The following is a 16,288-nucleotide window of genomic DNA, read 5'->3' on the forward strand; positions in this document are numbered from 1 at the left end:
AAAACAAATTGACCAAGTTTTATCAAAATATATCCCAAAATATATCAAAATATATCATACACAAGCAAATTCCAACGGTTAACGATATTTTCTATAAAAATAACATGGAAATTTTTAATTTACACTTTTTTTAATTGTCTCTGTAACTAACAACCGTACAAAAACACTTTAATATACTAAATTATTTGTTTTTAAGCTCAATAAAATTGTCTAGAGAGAAATTGGGAAATTTTGTGTTTTACCAAAAATGACAAAACCCCTTTTTTACCCCATAAAACCCCGTTCCGAAGGTCCGTTCATGCTGGTTCGCGAACTCATTCAAGCTTATCCCGCCTCCTTACCTTTAAGCCAAATTTCATCAAAATCGGATAAAAATTACTCAAGTTATCGCGTTTACGGGCATACATATAATATTTAAATCTATGAACGGATGGTGTTTTTGGCCTTTGGGGACATCAAATTGGAAAAGCAGATCGGTCCCGGGTCCAGGTCTTACCATGCGACCCTATGGCTACGACCTCGGCCGGGAGGCACAAAATCGAGCATCCGGTGGCTTTTTTAGCATCCGACGCTGGCATCCCTAGTATAATCGCCCCCATTTGATTTAATGCCCCACTAGCGTCCCGGACGCCGGCCTCCCGGACGCCAGCGTCCTAGTATAATCCTAGCCTTACTGTTGAAAATAGTTTAATTATTTACGGAAAGTAAATAAAAGAAACGTCTTATAACACTTAAAACATATATTTACGCTTATACTGTTATTCACAAGACGGTAAATATACAAAAAAGATGGTAAGTGGTGATCGATTTCGATTGGACACTCCAATCATCATCAGACCCAATAGGCGAATGACAATTGTATAAGCTTAAATATATGTTTTAAGTGTTATAAGACGTTTCTTTTATTTACTTTCCGTAAATTTAATAACACGTACAATGCTGATCAAGAAGTTATTTAATTATTTGTACTAACATTGTATTTAATTTCTGCAAGAATTAGTTTTACCGTATTTTATTTATTGACTAGATTTAGTTGTGGCCAGCTTGCTTGAGAATTTCTAGAAAGTATTAATGGTATTACATTAACATAATAACACCTACCAGTTATGAACATATGCTTTTTAATTCAAGGACAGCGAAGTGGCGACTTAAACTAGATAGGAATTAAAAATATATATATATCTGTTAGACATCCCTTTCACGTTTGTTCAGAAAGTTAACAAACATCGAAGGGCTACTGTAACTAATAAATTTGGAGTGAAACGAAAATTTAGGCAGAACATTTCTACAGAGGTACGAGATATCTGGTTTCAACAATGTCTAATTCTTTAAAAAGTTTTTAAGTCTTTGGAAGCCTTCCTCAACACTTGCCCCCCCCTCCCTCCCCCGTCACGGGGTCTGCATAGGTGTTAAGTCACACCACTGTCCAGGAAGATAATCAACAAGGGTCAAAAGGCAGAAGGAACAAGAAATTCTACCACTAGACACGGAACTTTCTACAAGCCATCATTTTACTTGCACAAGCATACTCCAATAGGAATGCGGATGATGCATTTGATTGCATTTAGTGGCATTCTTGACTTATGTTATCTAAATTTGTTCCTACCATACATATTCACATTAAACTTTCTAAAGAAAAATATTTGAGAATTAAAAAAATAATCTTGTTATATTGGTGTGTAAAAGAAGTTTGACCATTATTTTTTCAGAAGTTGTAGCCTACTGTTCCAGGATTATAATAAGTCCTTTGAATCCAAGCCACCCTTAATCTTTTTTCCAAAATATGTATACAAGTTTTAATTTTCAAACAGATTTTTTAAACAAATATGAGACTACTTTTTACAGTATTTGGACGTAGATTCACATTTTATTGTAGGCCTAATCGTATTTCAATTCACGGTTCCGACTTTTTAATTGTATCAACTATTCGTGTTTCTTACTTCACTCTTTGCATAAATTAGGCGACAAGCATATCTACAATTATATTTTATTTAACAAAGAATCATTTCAATATCAGCATGTCGATGTGTGGGCTTTGTGATCACAACTCACAACTAAAATCAAGATTTATTTTAACATGTTTTAAACATTGTAACACTATTACTATAGTTCGGCCGCTTAGAAAACGACCTGCGTGCTAATGCTTAACCAATGCTGGAGGAGGTCACTTTCTAAGCGAGATGTATTCAAGTCAGTACCTTTTTTTAGCTGCAGTTAATAAAACAGCTGATAAAGATAATTTTTTTGCAATCTATGTATTTATGAAGGTGTATTAAAATGTTTTCTTTGTATCATCTGAAAATGGTTCACATTGATTACCGTGCATAATAAATTATATTTAATTTAGCTAAATAACTAATACATTTAATTGTTAATTCAATCCCGGTCTCCTGGTACTATAGTTCGGCCGCTTAGAAAACGACCTCCTCTAGCATTGGTTTAGCATTAGCGCGCAGGTCGTTTTCTAAGCGGCCGAACTATAAACATAAAATAACCATACTAATTCCAAACCTACCCACTGAAACAGCTGATTTATTGTAACTGACTTCTGATCTAAAATAAACCACAAACTAGTTAGATGAGTACAACTGTTCTGTGGTACAACCCAGCTGTGCCTAACTAACTAACATGTTTGGCAGCCACTTTTTGCAAGACCTCTCATTACGGAACCGGAAGTATGACGTGATGACGTCACTTCTTGTATGTTCGTCCGTCACTGGTCAGTCCTTTCATGGAAGGGTCAAGGGTCAGATGGTAATTTGGTCACTTTTCTTTACTTTCGCCGGCGCCGTGGGAGGTGGGAGGTCAAAACGCTTAATCATACTGGTTCTCGATCGTCATTCGTTTTAAGACAAGATTGTGATGGATTTGAAGTGTTAAGTGCTGCAATCGTGAACAGTAAGAAACAAAAAAAAGTTTGATTGCATAGTAATTTCGCAACAAAAATAAACACTACCTACAGGGCCGGTTTAACCCATACGCGAACTACGCGGCCGCATATGGCGCCACGAAAAATTGGCGCCGTGGCGCCAACGGAACAATTTTTTTTTTAGTGAACAACGTAATTTTGTTTATTTTTGCTCAGAGTTAAAGTATTCAAAGCACCACAATAAAGGCATTTATTCTGTTTGTATTAACAGCATATGAAAAATGCGTATATTTTTACAGCACTACAACTCAAGGACTTAATGCCATTTGTAGTTTCGATTTGTAGTGAGCTGACGCTCGGCAGTCGGCAGTCGGCAGCGTACTTCAGCGCGGCGCCTGTGGGTTTCATTTCATGACTCATGTTCTGAACCACATTCTGATGTTCTGAACCAGATTGATACCAACTCTGCAATTAAAGAATTTGCCAAGATCAAAGCTAGGAAAATTAATTTTTAACTGCTAAGAGCTTTTGAACTGTTCAAATTGATAATTTTGTATTCTTTTTGTCAAGGTAATAAATTTGGTTTTTCATGTTTTCTTCATGTTTAATGTGTTCAATTAAAAATTCCTCTCTTGTCATCTATCTACACCTGTTTTCATTGTAATAGGCTTTAACTTATATTGTATCAAAGTTATCCTGTAATAGTATATTTCGTACCTAGGGCCGAAAATTAGGTCTTTCCGGCTCGAGATAGTTTTTAAATCGATCGAGAGCTGCAAAACCATTTCGGTCCGTGGTAAGAACGCTATTTTTCACCACACTATACCCTATTACCACTATTCACAAAAAATCACTAGTCATAACCTTTAAGAGAGGTTATGTTTTTGTTTATAACCACTCATTGTCACCCAAATACAGTGTAATCAGCTGATTGGTGTCCGGTAGGGTGAAACTCATTACAGTACAGTAGTACGCAATGAAACCCCCATTTGATTAAGCTGGAGGCAAACAGCTGTTTTCTGGACTAAATCCTTAGTTCGTCAAAATAGTGTAGTGTGGCGTAAAAATTGTTTTCACATTTAGAAATAAATTGTTAACTTAGGCCGTGATGCTCGTCAAGCATGACGTCACGATAGAAGACCCATGGGGTGGTGGGGGGGATTCTAATTGGCGCTGATTCGGGAGTTCGCTTGACTCTGAAAAATTCCTAGAACCGGCCCTGACTACCTACATGATATAATTAAGGGTATGGCATGTGCTTAATTGTTTTTTGTCGTTTGCGCACAGTTCTGATTGAGTACATTTATGTAGCAGTAGCAGTGTACTGTACTGTAGCACTGTAGCACTGAATTAGGTGGAGTTTATCATTATCATTAGATTGATCAAGAAACCCAATGCTCCGTTTTTTAACCTGAAAATGGGTGAAGCATGAGTGGTGAGATGCCTCGTGTAGCTTTGTTACTGACAGACCATCGAGCTCCAGCTGTTTTTAAGCCTATACCTAACACCCTCAAGAGATAAAGTCAGATTTGATGATTCTCATTATAAGCTGATCTTCCATTCACTGTATTTACGCAGAAATTCTTTAATTTGTATCAGGTGTATCCCGACAGTACATAAAACTAATGAAAACATAAATTCAAACCAATTCAACAGGTGATACTGTAAGTATAGACTAGCACAACAATTGGAGTTCTCATCCCCTAGTAAATTTTGAACCTCGTTTTTCGTGTCTAGTTCATATATCCGTTGACATCGCTAGTGACGACAAAATTTTGTTTCTATTATTTTAGGGCTAATTAAATGATTTGTGCTTTACTGTTTAGTTATCTAGCTAGGAACGATTTAGTGTTTATAATAAGATCGTTCTATCTGGAACGAGGGTTTAAAAGACTAAAACAACAAGAAACAAATCGTTAACAAAACACGACCTCTACAGAGTGCAAAACCATAGACAAAAAGAATTAAATATAGACTGTCAGCGGTGTTGCGGTTACCATAGGTTCTGGCGCACACCGCTGGGAGCACCGTGCAGTTACGTAGTGCCATTGACTATTGGTTGTGCTAAACGCCGTAATTACATGGTGCTCCCAGCGGTGTGCGCCAGAACCAATGGTAACCGCAGCACAGCTGACAGTCTATATTTAATTCTTTTTGTCTATGGCTAAACTAACAGAACTAACAATAAAATTGGCTTCAGCTGTTCCATAAGGATGAGAAATCAGCTAATGGAATATGTTTTATCCATGCTGTAGGCTATTACCTATCGACGAACTACCCATTGTCCTACGAATCAAATCAATCTCTCGAATGCAAATACCCCATCAGGTTATGTAAACCAAATGAAACCAATCCCGAAGCGAACACAATCACTTGTAAACCAATCGCACCTAATTCGGTTACACTTTGTTCAACTCGTCCGGAAACAATCAGCGGAGAGCGTCATTTCAGTGTTGGTTGTACATTAGCAGAGAACGTGCGAAGGAGAAAGTAGTTGAATCAGATGCTGATCCTGCGGGATAAAAAGGACGTGAATCTGATCTTGTACATCAGATAGAATATTATAGTGTAAAATAGTTTGAAACCAGTCGGATGCACGTACTGACCACTTCTCTGTTTTCGCTCAACGATCGCCGTGGATTAAACACATTTCCACGTATTTGTCGTCATTTTGGATCAGCTGATGGCTATTTTTGTATTCAAGTTAGCTTGCCCAATTAACTTAGGTGACGGACTGCTATTTATATATTACTAGTGTTCTTACCAATAGAAAAAAATATTGCAAGCAAAAAGAATATTGATGAACTACTATTTTCTTCTGGTTTTCAACCAGGCAATCGTACACTGAAATTAACACCATGACATAGAGTAACATTTTTAAATAGACTTATATAGAACACTCAAGCATACACAAATTGCGGATGACCCGGAGCACCCGATGTCCTAACACTTTCAAGAAACTAATACGTATACAGTATAATTATATTGTTTGGCTTATAACATAACTATTAAAAAAGTATTATTTTTAGCGAATTTCCCATATAGGGAATAAGCTATTACCGTAGATCTCATGGTAAGTCCTAGACCCGGGACCGATTTACTTTTTCGTTTTGAGGTCCCCAGAGACCAAAAACACCATCCGTTCAAATTCATATATATATATATATATATATATTTATTTATTTATATATGTGTCCGTTAGCGCGATAACTCGAGCAAAAATGATCCGATTTTGATGAAATTTGGTACAAACGTGTAAACCTACGTTTATTTGTACGAGTTCGCGAACCAGCATAATCGGACCATGGGAACAGGGGTTTATGGGGGGTTTATGGGGGGTTTTATGTTTTTTAAAAACAAAAAATGTTGCAATTTCTTTCTCAACCATTTTGTAGAGCTTAAAAAAAGAAATAATTTAGTATATTGAAGCGCTGTTGTATGCCTAACGGTCACGGAGAAAATAAAAAAAGTGTAATTTAAAATTACCATGTTATTCTTATTGAGAAAATTAAAACTGTTGTAGTTTACTTGTTTATGGATATATATCTTTTTACCTTCCCCGTAGCAGCAAACCTAAGTACTTGTTAAATCTATTGTTATTTAAATTGGGAATAAATATGTCTTATTTATGGAAATATTTTAGTAAAAATGTAATCAGACAAGTTGAAATTCGCTTAGTATGCAGGTTTGCTGCGGCGGGGGTATTTAGTTAATTAATCGGGAACCATCATAATATACCAAGATTACATCGTGATTATAAGGCAAAAATTGAAGGGATTTTCATTGGTTCGTTTGATTGTACATGTGAAATAGTTTTTACATTATTACAAACTAATGTAATCGGTTATCTCATACATTCAATAAGAAGAGAACAAATCAGCAAAAACCTCTAAGTTTAAAAATTGAATTTAATGCTGAAAAGGTCAGTTAAAAAATTGATTAAAATCCATTTTGTGACATGTTCATCTAGTACCAAGTTTCAAGACTCCTTGGAGCAGTTTAAACCGTGTAAATTCATAAAAGACTCCCCCCTCAAAGGACCTCCATTAAAACGTCTATGGAAGTTCAGGTGGACAGGTTGTGTAGTCATTCAATCTCAACAATATAAGTTGATTAAGATTTTCAACACAGTCTCAACAACAAAACAGATCAAGCCATTTCAACATAATCTGAAATTACGCTATTTGATTCAACACCGCTCAATGCAGTCCGTTCATTGGAATCATTTGCTTCAACCACAGGTGCGGTTTGATACAATACGCTCGCCCGTGCGTGTGTGCATGCTTATGCACGTTTGTGCATGCTTGCATATATTTACATATGCCAGCAACATTGCAATCTAATTACTGCATACCAGGACGCTAACCTGCTTCAACTCGGTTACTTCATACGGTCCAGAGGTATTAGCGTAATTACTATCAGCCAAGATACTGATCTGATTTAAATAAACAATTATTGTATTTTCGTTGTGATGCAAAATTGACTGTTTTCAATACATGCGGTGCGGATCTAAAGAATCAGCTGTTGATGTTAATGACTTTAAAATTAGTTCACTAACTTGGTCAAAGAAAATAGTTCCATTTAACGGGTCAATCAATGTATTCGTTTTTATAATATTTTCAATCATACTGTCCGGAAAACAGCAGTTTTTAGTTCTTCAAATCGTCCGAAAAATCATAATTACCGAGTAATTACAAATAGGGAGCAAAAAAACATATGGTGAATGTTTCTGTTTGCTTACATCAAAATTTGTTTATTAATGTTGTTTACTATTTGAAACACACATAAATGACAAAAATAAAACAACGTAAGAAGGTGTTCCTGATTTTGTGTTGGAAGAGTCGAGGAAGGCGATGGTATGATTGCTTCCAAATGAGTTGAGAGGTGAGTAATTAAGTAATTTAATTAGTGGATTACGAAAACGCGGCTTTTCACAGGTTATTTTAAGTTGCATGTCTCAAACGGACTATATAAAAATTGATCTCAAATTTGTATAACCTCAAATTATGTGGTCTAATTTTGTTACGATTTGAAGGTTATTCACACAGTATGATTAAAATAGTTGTTCATCACAAGGAGCGAAAGTGTCTTTTTGGTACTAGTGTGGAAAGTGTCGTATTTCGGCTATTGTATTTGTATCTACACTTCTCTCTACATACAGATTTAAACTGAAAAGTACAAGAATTTCAGTAGAAATATATGAATGAAATATTGGGATTGGCGGTAATTTAAAAAGACAAATAATGTACTAAATCATTGTTTTGTAAATTACTTTCTTCGTTGAAGAATAGCACAGGATGACGTAAAATATACATCGTCACACGATCGAAAAGTGTATTTTCCGACCATCGCTTATTTTCCGACCTTAGGACCTGGTGAGGGGATATGCTACTGTATAAGTTATACTGAAGCTAAACAGTATGTTTTCAAAACACGCGTTGCGGGGCTAAAGCAGTTCTATTCACCCCTAGGGTTAAAAATAATTGACAGTCCATCTTTAAATTTTTCACTTCGAAACGTTGCCTGTTAATTAATCAAATGTACTGCAACTGTATCGATATCAAATTATAAACTCCATCGAATTTGTTGCTTCCAGTGAATTGGCGTGCTTCAAAATATTAAAAACCAAGCTATTTAAATAGTGAACAACTTGTAATACCGTACTGTGTTATGTCGAAACATATTTTTTGCTCATTTTCTAACCTTCTACTTAACGTCGGTCGTTGAAATTGTGCCGATTTTAAAAGAATCACTTTGGGTTCTAGTGATTAAATAATAGTGACAGTACTATTCTTTGAATATTTTATCTCTCGTTAGTCATCATTTTAAGGCAATCAAAACACAATTTAAAATTAAAGAAAACTAATAATTTGTACTTAGCTGTATCCAGAATTTTCCTTAGCATTCCTTTTCAAACAATGTAGAACAGTATCTAGACTTGTATACATTATGCTGGAGATATTCCGTAAGCCAAAACGTCATCCACGGATGAACACTACGTACTAATTTGAAAGTCCATCTCGACAGTTTTCGCAAGCTCGCTCCTCGCTTCTGAGGACTGTAAACACGTTCCGCTCCTTCCAATTGCAGCAATGTGTCATTAACAGTAATCTAGGTAATAGGTACCTCGCAGCGGTTGCAACGACTGGTTTCACTGTTCCACATACAGAAACTGTTCCAGCCGTTTGTTTGTGGAGTTGATAATGAGTGGTCAATGTGTCACTGAAATAGAAATTGCTTGGTTTCCCTTGAAGTCTGAAACTTGAGAAGGTGGTTATCTCGTGTTGGGAAACTTTTTGTATCGCGTGTAGAAAATAATTATGTTCAAATGTAAGGTAAGGTAGGCATACACGCTGATTGTGAGGGGATAGTTTAATTTATCAAGGTTTGTTTTAATGCGTACGGATGTATTTTAAGTAAGTTTAAAACTAATATTTACTAGAAAGGATTAATATGCTTAAAATAGAATAAACCGTTGAGGCGGCGTTCAGTAGCTCACTGCCAAGTTATTTTTAACAAATCGTTCCTTTGTCGATCGTCCCGTGCTTTTGTTTGACAACCACTAAATGTATGACTGGATATGAATCCATATGAATTAAGAGAAACTTACAATCGACACAAAACAAAAAGTAGACAAAATTATACTCGTAATTTAACCATGTGATTTATTTTTAATTTTTATGGGTTATCAATTCTTTTTAATTCAGTTCAGGTGAAAGATTTAGGAGGAATTTTAACATCAACAACAGAATAAGAAACGTCGAACATGACATTAACCACAGATTAACACATTTGTGTAACAAAACATGCACAAGTGCCAAGTTTCAGCCACGTACCCCACTCAGTAGTCTCGGGTTCTCCTGAAACTTCTCCTCAGCTTTGTCAGGACCTCCCAGCTGTACCAGGAGCGCCCTGAATGCTCTGTCTGTAGGGACGAACACTGTGTAGGGTCCTGCGAACAACAACAACAGTTATAATTATTGTCCTCATGGGTTAAAATACAATTCAATAAGCTATTACAAGCAAGCATTATTCTTTAACCCATCTCAAATTTGGAAAAGCCATACTTAGTTAACTTTAGAGATGTATTTCTTCAAATTTAATGACGATAGTTTAATATCTATTGCGATTACATAATGTTTTATAGAAAACTATCTGCTTTTGGCGTTGTTTCTTTCGCAATATTTCAATTTTCATTCCTTTCAACGCCATAGTCGTAAATCATTTTCTTTACGTGCATCTTAATACTGCAATATTATAAGTGTATGCACCTATAAAATCAACTTTGAAGTTAGGGCACAAAAACCCTTAACCTGACATTCCGCATGCTATTCCATTCAAGTATCTTTACCGAACTATTTACCTTTACCTTTAATTATTAGTTTTTGGGCCAATAAGGGCTGCTAACGCCCCGGCGCTCAGCCTCGGTAGCGCAGTAGGCAGCGCGTAAGTCTCATAATCTTAAGGTCGTGAGTTCGATCCTCACCCGGGGCATGAACTTTTTGTTTGAAAGTAAACTCGCCTTCAAATCATTCTTTATGACAGTGACTAGATTGTTTAACAAATAAGATAAAAAGCGTTTGGGAATCTTATTGATAAAATAATCAAGATTTGAATAAAAAATATTTTAAAAACAATATTTGCAAAAGATTGATATATTTTATTCATTGTGGTATTATAAAAAAGAAATATCACGAACTAATAAAAATCCAGCCATGGATTCTGTACGAATTTTCCATTTGCCAAGCAGTTTAATATACCGTCAGATTTACAACTGTATTATATGGGCTGATATTAAATGTTTAATAACTGTTTTAATAGCTATTACAAAGAATATAATTAGGGCCTAATAAATGTTACAATCGTTTTTATGAAAAACAATCATGAATTAAGTTACAATAAAAACCAACTACTTAAGGTTAAGCCAAAGATTGAATGATGACCTGTGAGTTCAAGAGGTTATCAAGGTTAATATAAAATGATATTCATATTATTATGATGACATGTGATAAGAGAAGTAATTCAATAATAATGACTTCAACGAGTTCCGAATTAAATTAATTTGCTTAGGAAGTTTTATGATCTAAGTTAATTGTTTATGAAAAGCAAACCATACTACTGTTACGGTCAATTGTTACGAGCTATTATCATCACTTCGAAAGGTTACATACACTAATAGCTGATGAAAAACTTTATTGTTAAGAAATAACTTAATATTATGCAATTTTACCACTGGTAACTAAGCAAGTATTGGCAAGTCTATAAAATATTAATTGCAAACTATTTTAATTTTAGGATTCGAGTACCTATTTGATAAGCCTATCAAAGATTTCCTACATTCTGCCGTTGAAGTCACAAAACCTTACAAAAATAAGTAGCCTAAGAAAAACATGTCACCATGGTATGAAACCCTCCTTGTAAAAGATCATCAGTTTGAATTTATCTAGCGTTTGGAAGGGAATATTAATGGGATCGTTGAAAAAAATCTACCATACCCTGTTCACAAAATTTAGGCGGTTTAAGGGGAGGGTTCCTATGATTCCCCAACACTTTTTTAGCTTAATCTACATATCAGCTGAGCAGCTGGCTGTTGTTTCAAAGTTAGGGTGATGTAGAGGAGATGGAATTGCTTCCTCTCCAGCCGCGTAAATTTTGTGTGTCAACGGAATATAACAATCAACGGGAATATGTGTAGAAATTGGCGACCGATAAAGTGAAGTTCAAACATTGAAGGTTCTACGCTTTAGTTGCATTCTTCAGGGATGAACCTGAGTAAGTCAATCGCAAGAATTGTAGTGCAGTTTTTAAAATGGTCGAGGTCTCGAGATTAAGATAAATGATTACAGCTGATAATACATGTTTTGATACCGTGGCAAACCAAACCTGGTCAACATTGTTCTATAGGTAGCTGTATAATCTCTTAACCTGTTACAGTATTTGATTACCTGTAGAGTTCAGTATAGAGTCAAGCCCAGATTGTCTCAGGAACTTGGACATGGCGTAGAGACCTTGGTTCCGCAGCACGTCCACCAACGACGTCTTCTCTGTCGTCAATATGGGCGAGGCCTCTTGGTTTACCTGGGTACAAAACATAACAATGAGTATGATGATGATACAATTCCTAACAGAGTAAAGCCTAATGTTTCTAGTTTTTTTATTAAGTTAAATTTAGCATCAACAATTATCGTTTAAACCACTTGTGTTCTTAAAAACTAAATTATACCATTGGCTATTGGATACTGAATTATCAATAGTCAAAGATTATACTAATTCCTAGCAAGCACGTAGTCTATCAGAAAAAACATCGTTTGCAAAAACTTTGAAATAAAATTGATCCAAAAACTAATTAATTACCGAAACAGTTAATCACTGGTTGTACCCAAAGTTCAGTAAATGCCAAACTGTTTAAATATTTGCCAGTTAGGATTTTGGTCTTTAAATGAGTAGAAAATGTACCGTATCTTAACATTTACTTTGAATGAGCTATAGTGATATATTGCAGTTTCCTAAAACAATCTAAGAACCGTGGTAATACAACCGACCTTGTTCGTACGAGTCACTAGAGCGGCAAGCTTGAAAAGGAACCGGTTGCTATACTTAATTTTGTTTGAGTTTAGGATAATTGACACTTTTTTGAACCAGTGACAAGGTAGATTCCAATCGGGCTCCAAAGACAGCCGTTTTTGATAGACTAGGCCAACGATGTAACTAGGCAAAACAAAAAGCTTATATAGCTTATGATGTTTTTTTTTTATCAGAAACGACCGTTCACTGGTGCACTCACTCTATATTAAAATAAACTCCATCTTTGTAAGACATCAAAATAAGTACAACTACCTGCTGAATGGGCACAGGCTCTGTAGTAGTCAACGTCAGGTCCACCTGTTGATTGATGACGTCAGGTTGGTAAGCGTCAGCCAATGTCTGTCCGAACTGGTTGTTAGGTTGGTACACTGTGTTCTGCTGGAAGATCTGCTTGTAGAAAGGATCATCGAAATTGTCTTGAGGTGAGAAGTTCACTTGACTGTAGTGAGAAGTTGTAGACACTGAAGGAGGAGGAGCTGTGGTTGGTTGAGTAGGAACTACGGAGTTGGTGGAGTAAGATCCTTCAGCGATATCTGAAGGCACGGTTGGCAAGAAGGAAGGAGTCTTTGAAGGAGATCTGGAAGTTGAGGTGTGATATTGGGGACTCACCGGTTGTTGTACTGAGGAAGGATTGTACAGGAAGGGTCCTGTGTATGTGTTGGGAGACGTGTTTGACGTTGAAGAAACCGAGCTAGAAGATCTTGACGATTGGACAAATGGTTGACTAGTGGTTTTTGTCACAGCAAAGTTTGTACTGTAAGTTGGTTTTGTGGATGACTCGAAATAGTTGGGGGCTGGTGTTGGTTGAAAACCACTGTACTTAGTGTTTGGAACTGGCTTTCCTGAATGCTTAACGTAAGATGGAGATTCGACTGATTCTTCCGGAGTGGCATTTGCTAAGGAATTTGAATACGTTTGATGGTCGTGTTCCGCCTTTGTGGATTTCGGTAGTTTAATTTCTCCCTTTTCGATCTTTTTAATTATAGAGTCTACTTCTTCACCCTTTTCATTCACACCGTTTTCATTTCCCCTGACCCCTTGGACCTTGAGTGATCCATCTGGTTGTTCTTCTAGGATAACGAAGGTAACCTTTTTCTGTGGTAACGTTTGTGGTACACTTCCGAGCTCTTCTAAGCCACCGTCTTGGTTTTGTCTTATTATTTCGAAGTCTCTGGGCAAGCCTCTGGTCAACTCCTTCAGTAGAAGTTCTGGTGGTCTAACCGTGGTGGTAGTGGTAGTGGTGGTTGGTTGGTTGATAACGATTGTTTTTATTTTTGGTGTCGGTTTCTTTGAATTGGGATCGATTTTACTTGGTACTTGAATGATCTTTATATTTTGCCCGTTGGGTAGAAAGATTGGCGATGAGGAATTTGAGTTGGACAAGAAGTCTAGATTGGGCAAAGCATCGATCTGATCAGATGTTGCTGGGATGGTGCCTTTGATTTCATCCAAAAGCCCTTGTTTCTGAAGTTGTTGTTGGATGTGCTTTTGCAGTGCGTCTTCACTATCAAACTCAATCACATTTTGTTTTGGCGTTTGTTTAGGGGCTGGTGTAGTCGATGTTTGTAATTTGCTTTGTTGCACTTCTAAAAGCTGCTGAAACAGTTTTTGACGGTCAGGTTTGATAAGAAGCTGAGTCGGTCTAATCGACACTTGTGGTTTGGGGCTCTCTGTTGTGGATTTATATTTATGCCTCAGCCTGTAAGGTATCCCGTAGGTTGTGGTTGTAGGGGGTGTCGTGGTAGTTGTCAAGGCAGCCTTTTTCTTTTTCAAGTAATTGTATGTCGTATGCCTTGTGGTAGGTTGAGTCGGTAGGAACGTCGGCGGCTGTGTCTCAAACCTGTATGGTGGTTTTGTCGGAGCAGGTTCAAATTTATAAGTCGGTTTTGTCTGCACCGGCTTAGGTGGAGCTGGCTCGAACTTGTAAGTCTGTTTTGGCGCAGACTCAAACTTATAAGTAGGCTTTTCAGGAGCAGGCTCGAACTTAAAACTCTTCGTGGGTATCGTCGGTGGCGCAGGTTCAAACTTATACGTCTGTTGTGGTTGAACATCTTGCTGATTGAAAAACACTGGAATCTCTTCGTTGAGACCTTGGTTATTCAGCTGGTTCGTGAACTGCTGCGAGGCAAGCAGCCTGTTGTACTCCTGCTGAAATTGAGCTCTTAAGTTTGAATTCGTATTTGATGGTAACTGGGAGAAATTTGGCAGAGAAGGAACATTTTGTTGGTGAGGATTGTTGAACGCTTGAGGAACCTGTTGAGGGAACGCTACTTGAGGATTTGATGATGTAGCCTGAGGCACTCTTTGTTGAATCACTTGCTGAGGTGTGTAGTGTGGTTGTCGCTGTTGCTGAGTCGGCGGCTGCAGATGCTGCTGCTGCTGACGTAGCTGAGCAAGATACTGAGCGTTCGTCAGGAACGGTTGTTGGCCGAGCCCCAGGGACTGTTCTATCGGCGGAGGGCGACTCTCCTGTGGTCCATGACTCTGGTCGTACTGGAGGTTCTGGAGATGCCTCTGGGCCGCAGTCAGTTGGAACCGGTGCTGCTGGATGTCGTTCAGGATCTGGCTTTGTTGTTGCGGTGATAGACTTTGCCTCGTCAGTTGCTGGTTGTATGGCTGAAACTGATAAAAAAGGCATTAATTTTGAAACTGAAATGTTATCTATATGATTAGTTATCAATATACGTAGCGTTATAACTAAGATTACAACTAATATAACACGTGTCTAGTAATGTTTCATTGTAATAAACTCTATTATAATAGTGTAGTCATTTTAAGTCAAAATTTCTCCATTACCTAAAAAAACTCTTAGAAGTGTAAAACTTGGTACGTATGTTGAGTTTTACTTCCTAAATAACATACTAAAAGTCCTCGAAAAAAAAACTTGTGCTACGGCCGCCATCTTGGAAAATGGCGCCCAAAAACCAGTTTTTTTCCCGATTACTCAAAAACTATTCATCCTATAAAAAAACATTAAACGTAAGAAATGTTCAACAAAATAAGAGCTACAACTTTTGTATTTAGAATATTTCGATATAATTAACCGTTTAGCCATTAAATGCAATATTTAGAAAATAAATTTGAAAATTCTTAAAAAAACATTAATTTCCATTAAAAAAAGTTGTAGATAAATTATTTAAAAATGTATTTTATTATTTCAATTAAAAAATTGAAACGTTCTGAACATTTTCATACCATTAACATAACTTTTCCTTTCCATTTATATTTGCTGTGACATTTTAAATGGTACACTGCTGGTGCTTTCGTCGATAGTGTTGCGGGCTTAACGGGTTCTTTACAATAAAAACTTGGCGATTTTATAATAACTATTTTATTCACACTAATTATTCTATATTTACAGATATTACAATTACCTAACACCTAACTAACCCTATCTAACCTAGCTAAAGCCTATTCTAATTTACAATGATTCTACTTACAGCTAACCTTTACAGGATTTATCACCACTTCTGTTACAGCACTGTCACTACACTGTCACTCGTGTCACTACACTGTATCTACACTGTTACTGCCACTAGCACTAGCACTGGTCACCGACGGGCGCTTGCCGCGACGATTCTCGGAAGGCTCGACTCAACTCAACTCCCGTGTGCTGGAGGACGGTCCCTTATATAAGTTTTTCGTGGAACATTCTAGAGTGGAGAGTTCGAGCATCCGTTGTTTACAAACCGGGGTAGAAGTAGAAGGTTCTAGGGCCCCTATTGAGGTAGTCCGTTGACATAGGTCTTTTGTCTATCAGTGGTGCGTTCTGAGAAACCCGTGTAAACAAACAATCCTTTTGTGACGGCGCCTGGCTATTGTTGCGCGGGGCTC

At 36.9% G+C, this 16,288-nt stretch overlaps 1 protein-coding gene and 1 non-coding gene across 3 annotated transcripts in view; one reads left to right on the top strand and one right to left on the bottom strand.

The window, feature by feature from the left end:
• The window catches only part of LOC129001660 (uncharacterized), a 52,341-nt gene that overhangs the window by 5,798 nt on the left and 30,255 nt on the right, over window positions 1-16,288 (bottom strand). Inside the window, exons 2-4 of one of the 2 annotated variants that reach the window (XM_054429035.1) lie at window positions 12,707-15,076; window positions 11,815-11,947; window positions 9,706-9,821 (exon numbers count right to left, since the gene is read on the bottom strand). In XM_054429035.1, coding sequence (XP_054285010.1) covers window positions 9,706-9,821; window positions 11,815-11,947; window positions 12,707-15,076 — 2,619 coding nt within the window. Of the gene's footprint in view, window positions 1-9,705; window positions 9,822-11,814; window positions 11,948-12,703; window positions 15,077-16,288 lie in introns of both variants that reach the window. The other variant, XM_054429034.1, reaches the window with a different exon arrangement.
• Trnam-cau (transfer RNA methionine (anticodon CAU)) lies at window positions 10,291-10,363 on the top strand. Its single transcript has one exon. It is a non-coding gene; the product is annotated as a tRNA-Met (tRNA).

Source organism: Macrosteles quadrilineatus, unplaced genomic scaffold, assembly GCF_028750875.1.
Source record: "Macrosteles quadrilineatus isolate MER2022 unplaced genomic scaffold, UCM_ALF_1.0 Scaffold_8__2_contigs__length_117827958, whole genome shotgun sequence".
NCBI classification, from domain to species: domain Eukaryota; kingdom Metazoa; phylum Arthropoda; class Insecta; order Hemiptera; family Cicadellidae; genus Macrosteles; species Macrosteles quadrilineatus.